This window comes from Hypanus sabinus, chromosome 8, assembly GCF_030144855.1.
Source record: "Hypanus sabinus isolate sHypSab1 chromosome 8, sHypSab1.hap1, whole genome shotgun sequence".
Taxonomy (NCBI): domain Eukaryota; kingdom Metazoa; phylum Chordata; class Chondrichthyes; order Myliobatiformes; family Dasyatidae; genus Hypanus; species Hypanus sabinus.
In genome coordinates this window covers 153,285,619-153,305,602 of record NC_082713.1, presented here as the reverse complement: position 1 = coordinate 153,305,602, position 19,984 = coordinate 153,285,619, and the positions used below count along the sequence as shown (strand labels likewise).

Here is a 19,984-nt window from a genome sequence, read left to right as displayed (position 1 = left end):
CAGGGAAGTTTGCAACACTTAAAATAGACACAAATGCTAATTAAACTGACCCTCAAGGAACCTTACAAGCTACTGCCTTATCAGTATCAGTGACATCAGCAGTGTGTCACTCTCATCCTGTCTCACTTCCGGCAGGATTTCCATCCTTGTGGAAACTCTGGAGCTTTGAAGCATCACACCAAATAATTTTTAAAAAATAAACTCCAATGCAGGCAGCTGTGATTATAATTTATTTCTCAATGTGAGCATTGTTTGCCATTATTGTAATCCTCTTGCTCTAAATCAGGATGAGGCAGGTACAACCATAGGCTTGAGAATATGAAGTAGGCTGTGAGTAAAAGGCTGTTACTAATCTAAAGGCATTCTCTTTCAGATGTGAGTATTCATTCAATTCTATTGAAAGTTCTCTCCGTGTCCTCAGCAATTAACACCAACAAAACAATTGTTTTTCCCTTTGCCCCCTTGGAAACAATTTTAATGTACTAATTTGCTAAAATTATTTAACTCTGAATTATAAATGCAATAAATTTGCTTTATTTTTTAACACTAAATTGAATCAAGCAAAAATTCAAATCAAGTACTTCATACAAAGTACAGAATCATACGGTAAGACCAGTAATAGCTCAACTTTTCCTAGCAGGTACAATCTCCAAAAAAATCACAAGACAAACACCTTAATAAAAAACAAAATCACACATAAAATGCGAGAGGAATTCAACAGGTCAGGTAGCACTTACGGAAATAAATAAATAAACAGTCAATGTTTTGGGTCATGATCCTTCTCTGGGACCAGAAAGGAAAGGGGAAGACACCAGAATAAAAAGCTGAGAGGAGGCAGGGTGCAAAGGCAGTTAGCTGGAAGGTGAGAAAGATCAAGAGTTGGGAAGAAGGAATCTGATAGGAAATTAGAGTGGCCCATAGGACAAAGGGAAAGAGGGGGAGGTAATTGGCAGGTGAAACAAGAGAAGGGGCCCTGAATAGGGAATAGAAGAGGTGAGGGGGAAGGAATTATTTTTTTTAAAACAGAAGGAGAAATCTATATTCATGCTGTCAAGTTGGAGGCTTCCCAGATGGAATAAAAGGTGTTGCTCCTCCACCCTGCGGGTGGCCTTATCGGGGCACAAAAGGAAGCCATGGACCAACATGTCAGAAGCCATGGAAGTCGGAATTAAAAAGTTCGGTCACTGGAAAGTTACACTTTTGGCAGATGGAGCAGAGCTGTTCAAAGAAATGGTTCCCCCAACGGGTCTCATCAATTTAGAGGAGGCCACATCAGGAACACCAGACACAATAGACGACAGCAGCAGATTTGCAGCTGAAGTGCTGCCTCACCTGGAAGGACCTTTTGGGGCCCTGAATGGAAGTGAAGGAGGAGATGAATGGGCAGGCGTAGCACTTTGGCCACTACATAAATACCAGGAGGGATATTAGTGGGAAAGGATGACAAAAAATAATTTACTAATTTAGAGGTGTTAAATATAAGCAACTTAAAATTGCTCAGTGAGAAAAGATAAACACAATATGACATTTTGGATAATTCTGTATGAAAGAGAATAGATAACCAATAAATATGCATAAAGCTAGCTTCTAATTTATAAGGAAATATAGTTTATTAATTACTCATACCAATCAAAATAACAATTTCTCAAATCATATCATCTGGCAATCTGGGTAACAAAGGTAATACAATAGATTCCAATCAAGCTTGAGAACAAGCGGCAAAATAGGGTTGACTGCTTGTCAGTATATCAAAACCAAGCCCGAGCACTGGCTGGTCTCATGGGTGAAGTAATAAACTATCAAATAAGATTCAAATTCAGGAATAAGAAAAACATGTTTACTGAAGGCATATGACTGCATATTACTCCATAAGAATTTAGTTTTGAGAGGGTAAAGAAGAACGTGCCCATTAAGGTTTCAGACAGTCCAGTAATATTTGAAAATTTATCTACAAAGAACCAAAAGTTGACCTTTTGGATTCTTCTTCAAAAGTTTATTATTATAAGATTTACCATACTAACTTAGTGAAAGAAAGATGGGTAAATCTATGCCATAATTAGTTTAGATTTTAATTTAAAATCTATCTAATCAATACTTTCCACTGCATCAGTTTTACACAAGATAAAAGATATGGAATATATGAAAGAGAATTGTCCTAAACTTAGCTCATCATATATAACATTAAAATTTCTTCACAGTAATGTTTAAATGAATACACACAGAACCAATTCCACCAGTTTAATTTGTTCTTCAGTGCAACAAATCTTAAAGATCCCCACCAGGCTACACAAAATTAACTCATTTACAAGTTTGGCTCTATGATAATAAAAAAGCAGTATTTTTCCAGCAATACCTGCTATTTTTGACAAAAGTATTAATATTCTATGACAACCATCATACTGTTAAAGCAATGCTGTCAATGCATGTTAATTCAGTAACATTATCACATTTGACACAAGCTAACTGTGCATCATCATCATATCTGTAATTCTGGTATTATTGTAATACTGTCAGGCAGCAATTTGTTCCACAATGCTTTACATTAGTCAAAAGGCCTTTTGTGAACTTACTTATAATGAGGTCACCAGTCGTGTCATTCATCTGGTTTGGTGGGTGTGGTGCATCCAAATGGATGGCCCAGTTACCTGATGGTGGTAAAGTCTCCTGCGGTGAAACTTTTCTCTCTTCTTCATGCTTATTGGCATCTGAAACCCAGAGACAATTACTCAACATTGTACCTGCCTCTCCATTTACTCATTTACTAAGAACAGTTTAAAGGAATCTCTACAATATTACCATTACTTTGGTCATTGAAGATAACAATAATTTCTCAAATGAATGATTAAAACAGCACTCTGGTCTATATTCTTGTATTCTATTGCAAGGAAAAGCTATTTACTCTGTTTGAACACATCGCACCACATGCAATTAAATATAAACAGGTGAAAGTTAAATAACCCTACTTTGGAAGACTGGGAATTACAATGACAATTTAATAAAGGAACTGATTAAGAACATATTCAAGGATTCCCAACCTGGAAACATACAAACTAACAACTAATACAATTCCAGAAAAGAAAGACTCCTGCCTGACCAAAACATTTGGAGGAAGTCCCATCAGGTCCTACGATGTTCTCTCATGCTTACCAAAGACCCAACAGCTGTGAACTCAGAATGAGTCCCAATAACTAATTAAAACAGCTGAAGGTAATGAGTCACTGTTTTCAGCATAGTGCTCCAGAGTTTGAACAGAAGACAATTGTGGCTATTCACATAATATTTGTACATAAAATTTTAAATATAACCTACAAAAATCTGCACACAACATTTAATGGTAATAAAGAATGCATTCTAAAGTATTCTTCAAAAAGAGAACCTCTGAGGAAAAATTAATGGAAACCAAAATGTAAATGCAAAGAAGTGAAAAGCTCCATCCGCCAAAAGCGAACCTTCCCAGTGGCCTAACATTTTAATTCTGATTCCCATTCTGACATATTGGAATATTGCCTCCTCATATTCCAAGATGAGGCCACCTTCATGGTGAAGGGGCAACATCTTATATTCTGTCTGGATCATCTCCAACCTGATGGCATGAATACTGATTATTCCTTCAGATAATAAGTATTTCCCTCCCCATCCCCTCTTCTTCCATTACCTACTCCTCATCTGCCCATCACTTCTGTCTGGGTCCCCTCCTCCCTCCCTTTCTCCAATGGTCCACTCTCTGCTCCTATCAGATTCCTTCTTCTCTAGCCCTTGACCTTTCCCACCTACATGGCTTCACCTTCTAGCTATCCTCCTTCCCTTCACCCCAACTTTTATTCTGGCATCTTCACCCTTCCTTTTCAGTCCTGAAGAGAAGTCTCAACCTGAAACATCAACTGCTGTTTATTAATTTCCATGGATGCTGCCTGATCTCCCGAGTACCTCCAGCATTTTGTTCTGTGCTGCAGGTGAAAAGCGCTACACCTTTGAGAAACAAAATTCTACAAGCCATGTTAAACCAGGTAAAATTAATTTGAAATAAATCCTGGGCTTCAACTCAATATGCAGAGCAGCACTGACAACAGAAACAGATTTCAAACTGCACAAGCAAAAATGGTACAAGTTTGGTCAAGTTTGTGTTGGAGCATTGCATTAGATCTGTTAGAATACATTCCAACCTCAAGTGAATGAAAAATCATGATACTGGAAACCTGAAACAAAAATAAACTATTGTAAATACTTAACAGATTAAGCGGCATACATTGGAAGAGAAACTGAGTTCAGGTATCAGATTGAAGTCCCTTTTATCAGAAATGGGAAACAAATGCCTTTCCTTCTTGATAAGCTTTGGTTTCCCTTTACCTATAGCTGACAAAGCTCTCTTCTCCCCTCCTGGATAGAGGGAGGGTAGAGTAATTTTGGGCCATACTTTTCATTCCATTCAATGGATGATCTTTCACATTTTCTGCCAGCCTCAACGGATTCCACCACCAAAACTATTTCTGCAAGGTCTCCCCATCCTCAGCTCTTATGCACACATCCCCATGTTCAACGTAAGCCCAAATTGAAAAGGGATCTGAAGGGCAAGTTATCTTCCCCAGAGGGTGCTGTTAATATAGAGCTACCATTGGAAGTTGAAGCAGAATCAATTACAGACTTCCACAGGCATTTGGATAGATAAAAGAAAGTCTGCAGATGCTGGAAATCCAACGAAACAGTCACAAAAATGATGGAGGAGCCTAAGCAGGAAGCATCTATGGAAATGAATAAACAGTTGACATTTCGGGCCAAGACCCTTCTTCAGGACTGGAAAAGAAAGGGGAAGTCAAAAATCAAAACACAAGAAAGGAGTCAAAGTGCACGGACCAATTCAGAGAAATGGGATTACAGTAGATAGGGATCAGAGTCAGCATGAATGAGCTGGACTTGCTGAAGGAGTATTTCTGTGCTGTACAGCAGAATAGACTATTCCCTTCAGGACTCCTTAGTCTATGTCCAGACCAACCATTCCCCTAAGGAAGGTAACACCTTCCTAAGGCCGGCTGGTGGTGCAATGGCATCAGCACCGGACTCCAGAGCAAAGGCTCCCGAGTTCGAATCCAAGTCGGGCCATCGCCGAGCATGCTTTCCATCCGTGTCCGGTTGAGCGTTGAGCTAGCCACTCAGCCTCGTTAAAAAAAAGGGTCAAGTCAGGAATGTTCATATTGTGACCCGATTAATCCAAAAGGAGACCAATCCGGACACCATTCGCCAGCCAAGAATTGCGGACTGTCTGGTGCGACATGCTGGAAAAAACCTTCCTACACAAATGCAAGAAATGAAAAATGCAAGACCTGACCTTATCCATCTTCTAAACCCATCAGCTAGAGAACCAAGAGAAACAGCAATTCACTTGCACCTCCCCCTCACCCATTACCCATCCTCCCTAGTCTAGCTCACTGCAGTCTGCCGTTACAAAGTGATCCCTATTAAACTGAGGAAACCAAATGCAGATAGGGTTATAGCTTTAAGAAGTAACTGCATTTAGTCAACAGGAATGATTCACTTTAGCTTTCACTCATTTTGATCTGTCTGCAGCCTCCTCACCTGTTGTTAATTGCAGGTCATCATATCATCCTCCACTTAGATATGTTGCAATCTTTCAAACTCAATATTGAACTCAAAATTTTAGGTACCAGGTTTTCTTTGTCTGTATCAGCACTGGTCATTTCTGCTCCAAGCCATCCATTCATCTGTGATATTAGCCCTGTTGTTCTCTCTTCATTAGCACAGAATCTGGTTGCTATGCACATCCAATGGTTCTGCCTTTCACTCCATCTCATGTTCCTCTGCCTGTATTCTCACTTTCTAAGTACAAACACTTCATTAAAGATATCTTTACTGCAGCCTGGAAATTGAATTTTGTAACTCCATATCTCTTTCTGTTGATACCAAAACTGGCCATTTCTCTACTTTACACCACCTACCCCACCCCACTACTTATTTGTACCCTGAACAGCTCAGCACATTAGAGTCGGCTAGACTATGCAACAGCACACACACTTTGAAGTTGAACTCAAACTAAAAAACAATATATTATGAAAGTGCGTATATAATCACCATATGCTATCTCAAGCTTCATTTTCTTGCAGACATTTACAGAGAAAAAAGAAATAAAATAGAATTTATGAAAAGTTACAGATACAGATAAAGCCAACTGAAGTGAGAAGATGATAAATAGTGCAAGTAAAATGAAATAAATAATACTGAGAATATGGAATTGTAGAGTGCTTGAAAGTGAGTCTGCAGGTTGTGGAATCAGTTCAGAGTTGAGGAGAGTGAAGTTATCTACACTATTTCAGGAACTTCATAGTTGTAGGGCAATAATTGTTCCTGAAGCTGGTGGTGTGGACCCAAGGCTCCTGCACCTCCTGCCCAATAGTTGTTGCAAGAAGAGAGCTTGGTTTGGATGGTGAGTGGTCCTTGATGATAGCTGATGCTTTCTTGGGCAGCACTCCTTGTAAATGTGCTCAACAATGGGGATGTTAAAATTGTCAACGTTAACAACACGTAACACAGAGAAAATTAGCTGTCCATTCAATGGCAGCATTATTTCTCCCTATCATACATTGATTCTGCTTCACTCAGTGTCCTCCCCTACCTTCTCTGCCACAGGCATATTGACTTTCTCTCTCAGTACCATGAACCGTCTTTAACCTGAAATGCTAACTGTTTCTATTTCCACAGATGTCAATTGATTTGCTGAGTTCTTCCAGCATTTGTTCCGGGTTCCAGCATCCGCAATTTGTTTCCCCAAACATAACTTTGTCTGAACCTTCCTCCCCGACCATACATACCCCCCACCCCACCAACATTCTTTGCATTAAATTAACTTAATTTGTTAACTTGTTTCCTGCCTTTTCCAGTCCTGACAAAAGGTCTCAGAGCTCAGGAATTCATTATGTTCTTTCCACACATCTTTCTGACCTGAATGTTTCAGCATTTTCAGCTCTTATTTCAATTGTAGGAACTGGTTCCTAAAATACTAAAAATGTACTTAATGTGCAGCAGTAGAGGCTGGATTATAAAATGGGATGGCATGATAGTGCAGTGACTAGAACAAAGCTTTACAGTAACAATAACCTCAGTTCAATTCCCACCACTGCCCGTAAGAAGATTGAAGGAGTTTGTACTTTCTCCCTTGACCACACGGATTTTCTCCAGGTGCTCTGGCTTCCTCCCACAGTCCAAAGATGTACCAGTTGGTTGGTTAACTGGACATTCTAAACTGTCCTATGATTAGGCTAGGGTTAAATCGGGAGATCGCGGGGCAGAATGGCTCAAAGGTTTGGAAGGACCTATTCCATGCTGCATCTCAATAAATATAAAAAGAAAAATCCAAAACAAGTTTTCAACCATTACATTTCAAAACTGTAGTGAAAGTAAATTCATAACCTTAGCAATATTTCAAACCAAAACACATTCAAAGATACTAAACTGCAAATTTTCCAAGAAGTTCTTTCCTTGAGTGAAATTTCAATAAATATATTTTGGAAACAGAAGTGGATCAAAATTCTTGAAAATATTATTTGTCTTTATTGCCTTTATCAGAAAGAAATTTGAGTTTATCATAGTCTTTCTATATACAATGGCCTATCACATGCCTATATTACAAATTCTTATTTAAACACAACTGTATTAGAGTTGATTATTCCTCCCAGATCTCAGAATACTTTCAATGTATATCCATCTTAATGCCATCATTAAGCAATTCAAGTTTCTAAACTTAGTCTTTTGCAGCCAGTCCATCAAGGCTGCAATATTTTTATAGATTCACAGGGTGACTTGTGTTCCTTCTGCAAAATGTACAAGGACCATTGTCTGGATAGTTTGGTCCGAGCAATATGACTGAACAGATTTCATGTCTTGGAGTAAAATCCTGATAATGTAACTAAAGCTAACAAACCAATTTATTCCAGTGCATGGCATGAGACATGCAAAGTTCAACTGATTGTTCAAAGCAATTTAGGAACTGTGGATCAATCTTTCAAAACTTCTATAAATCCAGTGGAAAGGATTTTCCTGTAGTCCAGTAGGACCTTCCACTCAGTTTCTGGATGGAGGGCCACTCAAGTGGGCTGCATCATCTTGAATTATAACAAGTTTCTTGATAGTGTTTAGTGCAGCATCAATCGGACAATAAGAGACATTTGCATCACAATTCTGATTTATGTCTTGTCGATAATGGAAAGATTCTAAGATGTCAGGAGGCAAGTCACTCACCACAGGGTATCTAATCTCTGACCTGCTCTTGCAGAGGTGGCAATAATGTAGCTGGCCCAGTGGAATTTCTGGTCATTGATGCCCTTAAATTACTGATGGCCAGGTTTTCTGTCATGTTTATGTAATTGAATGTCAAGGATCACAGCTGGAATCTCTTTTATTGGAGATGAGCTTTGACTGGTACATCTGTATTGGCATATGCCTGAATATTGTCCAAGTATTGTTGCTTACAGTCATGGGCTAATCTGTTTGCTGATGCATATTGAATTGAATATAATAAACTATAATTATACTAATAAGCAGGTATCCTGAATTTGGGTTTATCAAAACCACTTTGTTTTAAGTCTAAATCAACAGCTTTACCCAAAACCAAAGTTAGAGTGACTGCCTTTGACATCAAGGCTTCATTTGACCAAGACCACCATCAAAGGACCCAGGTAAAATATCTATAAGTCAATAGACTTAGACCATATGACATAGGAAAATAAGTATACCTTTGCACCCATTGAGTCTGCTCTGCCATTCAATCATGACTGATTTATTTTCCCTCAACACCATTCTCCTGCCTTATCACTGTATCTTTTGATGTCCTTAATGGTCAAGGGCGTAACAACCTCTTCCTTAAACATATCCAATGTCTTGGCCTCCACTGCCATCTGTAGCGATCAATTCCACTGATTTCATCATCCTCTCAATAAAGAAATTCCTCATCTATTGTAAAGGGGCATGCTTCCATTCTGAGGCTGTGCCCTCTGTTCCAAGAATCTCCAGCTATTTGGATGCCATGGCAGTGCAGAGGTTAGTCAAGTACTATTACAACTCAGGGCATCAGAGTTCCAGCACTGTCTCCAAGGAGTTTGTACATTCTTTCCATGACCATATGAGTTTCCTCTGGGTGCCCTGCTTTCCTCCCATGGTCCAAATACATACTAGTTAATAGGTTAACTGGTCATTGTAAGTTGTCTTGTGGTTAGGCTAATGGTTAAACAGGTGGGTTGTTGGGCAGCACAACTCATTGGGCCAGAGGTGTATGTTCTGTTCTACATCTCTCAATTAATAAATATTGGGAACATCCTCCCCATGTCTATTCAGTCTAGGTCTTTCAATATCAAGTAGGTTTCAATGAGATCCCCCTTCATTCTTTCAAAATCCAGGGAATACAGACACAGAGCTATTAAATCATCTTCCTGCATTAAACCTTTCATTCTCAGAATCATTCTCATGAACCTCTCCAATGTCAGCACATTCTTTCAAGTGCAGTCCAACCAATGGCTTATAAAGTCTTAGTACTACATCCTTGCTTTTATATTTCAGTCCTCTGGAAATGAATTGTAACTTTGCATTTGCCTTCCTTACTACCAACTCAACCTACAAGTCAACCTTTAGTGAATCCTGTAATATGACTTCCTTTGCATCTCCCAATTCTGAAGTTGCTCCCCATCTAGAAAATAATCCAGGTCTTTATTCGTTTTCACTTACGTGCATGACTATATACTTCCCTACACTGTATTCTTTCTGTCACTTCTTTGGCCATTCTCCTAAACTGTCCAAGTCATTCTGAAGACTTCCTGTTTGCTCAAAGCCTACCTGCCATTCCATCCATCTTTGTATCATCCATATATTTAGCTATCAAGCCATCATTTCTTTCTTCAAGATTATTAACTGAAATATAAAAGTAGCCGACCAAACACAAACCTCTGCAGAGCTCCATTAATCACTGGCACTTAACTAGAAAAAAAAACTTTTATTCCTACTCTTTGGTTGACAATCAGAAGGTAACCTTTTGTCCGTACTGGCACCTTTCCTATAATACCATGGGCTATTACCTTGTTTCGCAGCCTCACATGCAGCACGTTGTCAAAGGCCTTCTGAAAATCCAAGATAGCATTATCAGCAATCTCCTTTGTCTACCCTGCCTGCTTGTTTCTCATCAGAATCCATCATTAAGGATGAGGTAATTGTAGGCGCATGATAAAAAAAAGGCCAAAGACAGCGTAGTTTCCTAAAGCGGAAAATCTTGCCTGATTAATCTGTTGCAATAGTTTATCTCATCAACTACTGAAGTCAAGCCAACTGGCTTACAATTTCCCATCTTTCACCTCCCTCCCTTCTTAAAGAGTGGAAGGACTTGTGATTTTCCAGTTGTCCGGAACTATTCCAAAATTGGTGGTTCTTCAAAGGACACAACTAATACCTCCACAATCTCTTCATTTACCTCTTTCAGAACTCTAGGATGTAGTCCAGGAGACCTATCTACATTGAGAACTTTCAGCTTCCTAAACATTACAAGGAGAAAATATAACTTGCTTTGCTTTTAAGACTCCAGCAAGAAATCCTTCATGAACCAAGGACATGTCAGAATATAGTTACAATTTGAGAGACCAGAGAGATGACATGTGTACTGGAAAAGTGAGATTCTTAGAATTTCCATTAGCTTTCAGTTGATGACAAAAAACCATTGGCTGAACGGGTCTAAACATGTCAGGACATTCAGCACAGATTTTTGGATGAACTTGTTTGTACAAATTAGAAAACGGGGGAATTGAGAGAGAAGTGGGGTATGGGGAACATGGAACAGCAAAGAGAGGAATGGGGTCAGTAGCTGGGGAACAGATTTTGTGATGGAGATGGAACATAAAAAGTTTGGTCTTCTCATTAAGTGAAATATCCATTGCCATTTTATGTTTTCTTTCTCAGGAGAAAGGGAAACAATCAAATTCTTAAAACTCAGGATTATTTTTTTTCTCACCATGTTTCATAGGAACCAAAATTTCAAAAGGGAATGAGCTCAAGTTCAATTTCAGTTTATGGTCATTCAACCACATACATGTATATCACTAAACAAAACAACGTTCCTCTAGACCAAGGTGCACAAAACAGTGCAAATAACTCAAACGTAACACAAAGTAATGTTACCACAAATGAATTAATAAATAACAAGGTGCATTTATGGCACAATTTAAAAAGTAAAATGTAACACTACTAGCACATCATACATTATCATACCTGGGTGGTCGCAAGGAGTTCAATAGTCTTATGGCCGGAGGGAAGAAGCCATTTACCATCCTAAGCCTTTGTCCTAAAGTTACAGTGCCTGCTGCCTGATGGTAGGGGTTCAAAGAGATTGCTGGACAGATGGGAAGGATCATTGACAATGCCAAATGCCCTGTGGATGCAGCACTCCTGATAAATATCTCTGATGGGTGAAACAGAGACCCCAATGATCCTCTCAGCAATCCTTAGAAGGGACTTGCAGTCAGGTGCCTCGCTATTCCCGTATCAGATGGTGACACTCTTGATGGTGCTCCTGCAAAAATCTGTTTCAATAGTGTGGGGGATGGGGGGTTTAGAGAGCTTCACTGGTCTCAATCTCCTCAGGAAGTGGAGATGCTGCCGTACTTCCTTGACCAAAGTGATGGTGCTAAGGGACCACGTGAGATCATCTGTTATGTGCACTCCCAGCAACTTGGTGCTCCTAGCTCTCTCCATGGAGGAACCGTGCAATGAGGAGTGATCAACCTGCACTTTCCTAAAGTTCACAATAACCACTTTAGTCTTGTCTACTTTGAGACTCAAGTTGTTATGGTCACACCATCCCACCAGTTGCTCTGGCTTCTCGCTGTATGCAGTCCCATGATTGTTGTTAATGAAGCCAATTGTGTCCTTATCAGACTTGATGATTTGATTTGGATTGGATCTAGCAGCACAGTCGTGTGTCAGCAGTGGGCTCTGGGGAGCACCGGTGCTCACCATAATGGATCTAGAGATGTTTCTGCCGCCACAGACTTACTGTGACCTTTCTGTCAAGATGTCCAGGATCCATGCAGAGAGGTGTCAAGATACAACGAGAAGTTTACCCACCAGCTTCTGAAGGATGATCATATTAAACACCAAGATGAAGTTGATAAACAACATTCGGGCATATGAAGTGCCGTTTTCCAGGTGGGACAGGACAGAGTGGAGTGCAGAGGCTCAGGCATCATCAGTGAACCAATTTGAGCAACAAGCGAAATGGAAAGGGTCCAATGTGGCAGAAGATAGGATATAATGTGATCCGTAACTGGCTGCTCAAAGCATTTAATTGTTGTTGAAGTCAGTGTCATCAGATGGTAATCTTTGAGATTACTCTTTCACCCCCAGGCAGCTGGATGATGGGGTGCCTTGAAGCCATATGGGACAGTGGAGTTTTACAGAGAGACAATGAAGATGTCTGTTAGAAGCTCAGTTAACTGGGTTGCATAGTCCCTCAATACCCATCCACAAGGTATGTTAGCAGGCCCAGTAGCTTTAAATGGGTTGACCCTGGCTAAGTTCTTCTTCACTTCAGCAGTGGCTAGAGAGAGTGCCTGCTTCTCGGGGAGAGGGGCTTCCTTGCCAGCACTCCTTTCTGTGCTTCAAACTGAGCGTAAAAGACACTCAAACTTTAAGGAAGAGAAGTGCCATGGTCAAGGACAGGCAGGATTCAGCGGCAGTCCTTTCTGCTCTGAGTGCCCTGCCACATATCTCCGGTGTCACAGCAATGGCTGTGTATTCTCTGAATAACCCTGTTTTGCCTTCCTGATGTCATGGGAAAGCACAGCTCCTACAGACCTGAGGGCTGTCTCATCCCTCAATCTGAAGGGCATCCCAATCGGTTAGCCATGTCCTGACCTCTGCTGTCAGCCATGGCTTCTGATTCAATAGACAGATAGATACTTTATTGTTCCCAAAGGAAATTACAGTGTCACAGTAACATTATAAGTGCTTAGGTACAAATATTAGAAGAGAAGCAAGAAATAATAAAAAAATAAGTTACCTCAAACAGTCCAACAGGTGTGGGGTCATCACTTCCCAGCTATAGGTTGACTCATTAAAGAGCCAAATGTCCAAGGTTAGGAATGACCTCAGAAAGGGCTCTTTGGAGCAGCGCAGTTCTCTATTACTAGTCTATTACTAGTCTCTATTACTAGTCTATTACTAAAAGTGCTCCTATGTTCAGCCAAGATGGCATGCAGAGGGTGAGAAACATTGTCCAAAATTGCCAGGATTTTCAACAGAGTCTTTTGTTCTACCACAGCCTCCAGTGTGATCAGTTTGACTCCTATAACAGAGCTAGTCTCAATCAGTTTATTGAGCCTGTTGGCATCACTCGTGTTGATTCCATTGCCCCAGCACACCATCTTATAGAAGATTGTGCTGGTGAGTTTCCGTGGACGACATGACTCAGTGTTGTATCTAAGGTTCCAGATAAACAGGGTAAACAGGAAGGGAGCCAATACAAGCAACACACACAAAATGTTGAAGGAACTCAGCAGGCAAGGCAGCATCTATAGAAAAGAGTACAGTTGATATTTCGGGCCAGAACCCTTCTGCAGGACTCATTGTGTGTGTTGCTTGGATTTGCAGCATCTGCAGATTTTCTGTTGTGTATGAAGGGAGCCAACACAGTCTTCTGTGGGACCCCAGTGCTGCTTATATCCATGTCTGACACACAGCTCTGAAGCCACACAAACCGTGGTCTGCCAGTCAGGTAACCCATTATCCAGGATACAATGGAAGTGCCAACCTGCATTGAACAGTGCTTTTCCCCCAACCATGAGGGCAGTATGACATTGAAGGCACTTGAGAAATCAAAAGAAACAAAATTCTCAGTGCTGCCCTGCTTATCCAAATGGGAGTAAGCTCTGCTCAGCAGGTTGATGACAACGCTGTCTACTCCAATGTACTCCTGGCAGGCAAACTGCAGGGTATCAAGGGCTGATCTAACCAGGGGTGAGGTGAGCCAGGACCTGCCTCTCTCGGGTCTTCATGATGTGCAACGTCAGGTCCACTGGACGGTAGTCATTCAAGACTTTTGGTTGGCCCTTCTTGGGTACTGGGACCACACATGATGTTTTCCACACAGTTGGTAGCCTTTCCAGGCTGCGACTCAGGTTGAAAATGTGTGGAGAACACCACACAGCAGCTCAACAGGCTCCCTCACAAACTTGGGGGTTCACACCACCCGGTCCAACGCTTTGCCATGTCCGAGCTTCCCCACAGCCCTTCTCACCTGCTCTCACGTAGACATGTTTAATATTGGTGACGTCTTCAACACTCTCCTCTGTGTAGCCAATCACAGATCTCGTGTATTCATCAATGTTAATATGATGGTCACAGGTAGCTGCTTCCCTCACCATGTCCCGTCCATTTTCCAAACAAGCTGAGATAACTCCTACTGGTCAGGTCTTTATCTCCCAATAAACTGGTATGACTTGTTTCACCAGTACGAAGGAATCAACGCAGCAGGTAAGTGGTCAGTAAGTTCGAGATGAGAGCTGGGAGCAGCTTTGTATACACTAGGGATGTCGGTATACACTAGGGATGTCGGTATACACCAAATCTAACGTGTTCTCACCTGTGGCAAAGTCAACATGCTGATAGAAATTAGGCAACACTGTTTTCAAGTTAGCATGGTTGAAGTTGCCAGCAACAATAAAGAACCCATTGGGGTGTGTGGTTTGCACATTACTGATGGTGCTGCAGAGCTCACACAGTGCATCCGCAGCATTAGTACGGGGTGGGGTTGTACAAGCACAATCACTGCAGCAGTGAACTTCCTCGGTAAATTAATGAAATTTAAATAGTTAATTAAGTATTTATATATTCTATAAAAATACTAAGTTCCAATGATAAAAACTGACCACACATCATATTTTTTTCAGTTAGTTGCTTCTAATCTTACCAAATGTTGCTATTATTCGTCAGAAGAAACAAGGCAACATTGTTTTGTCTTAGACTTCAGAGATAAACAAAAATGTCAATTTCACTGCTCTTATCAGAATGTAATGAATTTGCTAACCTCAAACAAGATTACTGTGTTACTGATTGATTTCATGTGTAACAACAAAGCAATATTGAAAAGCCAAGTGAAGTTGAGGTTTTATAAATAAAGGCAGTGGAAGTAAAGCATCTATAAAACAGCTGCTTAACACAGAGCACAAATACTGGCAAAATATAACTCTGGCACAGCCAAGCATTAATTTCATGCATTCAAACTGTACTTTTGCTTGAGCTAGATCTCACATCAAATCAGCTGACTTTAAGTTTTATGCTGCTTGCCATATTGCTTGTTCACTTGGTGATAAACAGCTGCTTACCAAATAGTTGCCTTTTACTTCCACTGCATTAATTTATAAAACCTCAAGTTTGCTTGGCTTTTCAATATTGCATTGTTGTTATATATGAAGTCAATTAGGAATGCAGTTAATTCTGTTCAAGGTTAGCAAATTCATATATTCTGATAAGAGCAGAGAAACTGAGACTTCAGTTTATGAGTGAAGTTTAAGACAATAGGATGTTGCCTTCTTTCTTCTGAAGTAAAATCAACAAAATGATAGTAAAGACAGCAATATAAACCATGGTTCAATCAAATTTTCAGGATTCTTAAATTAAGAAAGCAGCCATTTCAATAACAATCTACTTCAAAGGGGCTTTCAAGTGATTTGATTAATTTAAATTTTAATTACTTTTTTTTTAAAAAATGAAAAAATTGTTAAATTCCAACAACACATTAGACCCCTTTAAATATGTTATTTTTGAAAGACAGGCATTACAAAGATAGTTTCCCTCCAATACAATTCGTTTCTGGACGCACATATCGAAGTACCGGTGTAACTCTGAAAGTCACCGAGGGTACCACAACCTTCAAGGCGGTGTGCACAACGAAATAAAAGTAATTAACTTAAAACACACGAAAATACTCGTGCGGAAACTATTTACTTCAACTATAAAGAAAAACGTGTATCCTTAAGATATCCTAAAAGCTCAAGTTCAACGCAAACTAAATAAAAACCCAACTTTCAATCAAGTCCTGACTTTAAAAATACTTCCTTCGCCAATCAAATGCATATTTTATTATAGACGACTGGTTGATCTTTCTAAAATAGCCACACGTTTAATAGAAACGTAAAATTTCCTGTATGAATTTAGAGGCGATATTTTTCCAATTCTCATTCTAATAAAATCGACACTGAGCCTGCCCTGATCCAACTATGGTCTTCAAGTTGAGACCGAACTGCGCTCACAGTCAAAGGCTAGATAATACACCAGCAAAAGACAATTTACGCCTGTCCTGCTGGAACCCAGACCGCCACCCCAAAGCCTCCTTACCATCGGTGTGGAGCAAAAGGCTGTTTTCTGTGCAAGTGCCGTCTTCTGGCCTTTCTGGCCCGGGGGACTCCTTCACCTGGGACATCAGCTAAAGCAGCTCACTCAGGCACTGATCCCAGAATCAGAACCAGCCTCCCTTAGAAAACACAAGAGGAGAGACGGAGAAAAAACAAACTCAGAGAACTAACCCCTTGAAATGTTTAAGAAAAAAAAGCTTCTGCAGCCCTACCGTTTTTGACGTGCTGAGTTTAATTTACAACATGATCACTTCGTTCCCACTGTGAGCCATCACATAACCACATCAACAGTTGTTTCAAATTCCAAAAATCAACAGTAACTGTACATGGGACAGTTCCAGACACCGAAATTAATCGAAGGGCAAGCAGATAATCTTGAAACACCGCAGCATGGCTAGTCTGGACCCTACATTTTTCGTGGGTTACGTACCTGGAAATCATTCCCAGTCACTTGTATTTTTCCCAAGGTAATTTTATTGGGTTAATAAAAAGTTACAAAGTATCCGGACGGCGCCACTCGGTTCCCGCTACTCCAGCCCAGCCCAGCCCCTGAGATAAACGGTGCCTGACGAGTGCGACACGCACACTGGCGAGCCTGCAAATCCCACACTATGCCTTCCAACTCATTTCTTCACTTTTTCTCACAGGGACCCCTTTTTCTTCTTCCCATTTCTCCCCAGACTCCAGTTTTCATCATTTCCGGATACCGATGGTATCCAGCGCTGGAATAAAGCCATCGGGAGCGCTAAGCGCCCGCAGGGTCCACATGTCCGCCTCAACTACGAGCCAATGTGACATTCTCATCACATTATTTCCTTAATCTGGTTTGATATCAATTCAATTATATATTTCTTTTATGTAGACAATTGCAGAAAAATATACTTCAGCTAGATTCAGCGAACTCCTTCACTGAAAGCTTTATATTAACAGCTGCATACTTAAGACTGCTGATTTGTTTTGGGATTAAACTGTTGAGCCTATCCAGATATTATATCGGAAAGCAACAGAATAACTTGACAATTTGTTTTAATCAATTGACACCGTTGGGACTCAGGGTGCAGGACATAAAGTTTCTGCCTTTTAACTTTCACTCAGTCTTTACGCAACCAACCAAAATGAGAAATACAAAATAATCTTCTGGGAGAATCAGTGGGTCAAACAGCATCTGTGGAATGAAGGGAAATGCAACTATCCAGTTGGAAACCCTGCATCCTGTATCTGCAGCCTGGCGTCTCCAAGTAGCACACATTTACCCTTACATTGTGGACTACAGGAGGAATGGAGAGAGGCTAACCCCTATTGACGTCAATGGATCTGGGGTTGAGAGGGCAAACATCTTTAAGTTCCCTGGCATACACATCACCAAGGATCTCCCATGGTCTGTACGTACCGGCAGTGTGGTGAAAAAGGCACAACAGTACCCCTTTCACATCAGAAGGTTGAAGAAGTTTAATTTGGGCCCCTAAATCCTAAGGACTTTCCACAGGGGCACAATTGAGAGCATCCTGACTGGCTGCATCGCTGTCTGGTATGGGAACTGTACCTCCCTCAATCTCAGGATGCTGTAGATTACGGTGTGGACAGCCCAATGTATCTGTAGATGTGAACTCCCGCACCATTCAGCATATTACAGAGACAGGTGTGCAAAAAGGGCCCAAAGGATCATTCGAGACACAAGTGATTCCAAACACAAACTGTTCCAGCTGCTATCATCTGGAAAGTGGTACCGCAGCATAAAAGCCAGGACCAACAGGCTCAGGAACAGCTTCTTCCACCAGGCCATCAGACTGATTAATTCATGCTGATACAATTGTATTTCTATGTTATATTGATTGTCCTGTTGTACATACTATTTATTACTATAATTACTATAAATTACACATTGCACATTCAGGTGGAGACATAACATAAAGATTTTTACTCCTCATGTATGTGAAGGATGTAAGAAATAAATTCAATTCAATTCAATTCATTCAATCTGCACTTCAAAACAAAGTTATTTCAATTCTTAGTAATCTGGTAATATACACTCCTTTTTCTCAGCTTCTTAGTTAACCCCTTCAGCCCGGTACATTCTTGATTGATAAATAAAGCCATTGAGAGATCCACCACAGATAGGGTAGAAGATGCCAATAGATCATATGGGATCTGCTGCTCTCCTCCTGTGTATTCTGGGCCTCTGTGGTTTCAACACTATCTTTGCAATCTGAGCAGCCACATCTCATGGATTCTCCTTAGTTGTTGGGGAAATTACACTTTTTCAAACGAGTTACTTGAGTAATTGTGTCCATTTGGTAAACCACAGAGTCCTTGAAACAGTCTAGGAATGTTCAGTTTAGTTCATCTCCATTCAATTCAGTGCTGTGTCTTTCGTTTTGCTTTACAGTCCACCCTGATCAAAATTGCACAAAATATCTATTAAAAAAAGGAGAGCCTGATACCAGAAACGTGGACTGCAGAGTCCAATCCACAAACTGTGTCCCTTAAAACATGTCCAAACCCAAGACTGCCCCATCTGCCAGCATTAACTTCATAAAGAGCAAAAATTGCCTGATCTTCTTACTTGTTCCCATCCTCCTGACCACTTGAGAAAGGTCTGTTGCAATAGCTGCTGAAAGAGTGTGCTGGCATAAATGGGGTTGGTGGCCGTTTAGTCAGCAGTACATGAAGGAACAGCTGTGGTCCACATTTCCAGGAATTGATCAAAACTGTAGTATCCCAGTATTCCCCAAGAGAGCTCTGTGAAATGTAGAGAAAAGAGGAGGCATGTGGTTGATCCTACCACCCTAATCCCTCTCTGCATTACTTTTGATTGTCCACAAAGCTGTAATACATCACATTACTGAGGCCCTGATCCTTTTTGCTATGATCTTTAGAAACAATAAATTATTGTGCCAGAAAGACTGCTGAGTAACTTGTTTGCATATGTATGGCACTTCATGTTACCATGCAATAAGCTTAGTTTGCACAAAGAGAAGGCATCAAAAGTGTTTAGAGATTTTAAACATGTCCAATTGTGTAATCTCAATAAAACTGTCTGCACCTTTGGGATTTATGAAGCAACACATATATACTCAAAATAAGATACAACTTCTGCTTTTTGATCAGATCATCTTGAGATAGTATTTGACCATCTGGGATGAGATCCAGAAATCATGATATTTGATGTTAAAGATCGTCTCAGCCAACTAACAGCCAAGCAAAGGAGGGAGAAAGAAATGAGGGCTTGTCTGCCCATACTACACAACAAGGAGGATTGTCACCTCAAAAGCAAGCCCACATCAGGAGTACTACAGTCAGCAGCAGATATTGTCAGGTGGACCACTTGGACAAGAGAGGCGGTAAGGGAAAGATAACAGAAGTTATTAAATCTCATTGGATTATGGGCTGATTGACTTCCAGGATTGCCACAGTGCTCAATTTGAGATTTACAAAGGAATGAGATCCTGGTATCAGTTATTACCTCAAGGTTACTATCATCTTTAAACCTTCAGTGATGGTGTTTCACTATAGAATAAGGAAATGCTGTCTTTTCTAGTTTATTAGAAAACATAGAAACATAGAAAAACTACAGCACAATACAGGCCCTT

General features: G+C 40.5%; 1 protein-coding gene across 3 annotated transcripts in view; it reads right to left on the bottom strand.

Moving 5' to 3' along the window:
• Positions 1-17,089, bottom strand: part of mdfic (MyoD family inhibitor domain containing) — a 57,168-nt gene extending 40,079 nt beyond the window's left edge. Inside the window, exons 1-3 of one of the 3 annotated variants that reach the window (XM_059978259.1) lie at positions 16,825-17,089; positions 16,378-16,513; positions 2,571-2,705 (exon numbers count right to left, since the gene is read on the bottom strand). In XM_059978259.1, coding sequence (XP_059834242.1) covers positions 2,571-2,705; positions 16,378-16,462 — 220 coding nt within the window. In that variant the 5' untranslated portion in view covers positions 16,463-16,513; positions 16,825-17,089. Of the gene's footprint in view, positions 1-2,570; positions 2,706-16,377; positions 16,514-16,606; positions 16,804-16,824 lie in introns of those variants that run through there. The other 2 variants (XM_059978260.1, XM_059978261.1) reach the window with 2 other exon arrangements.
• Positions 17,090-19,984: the final 2,895 nt, after the last annotated feature.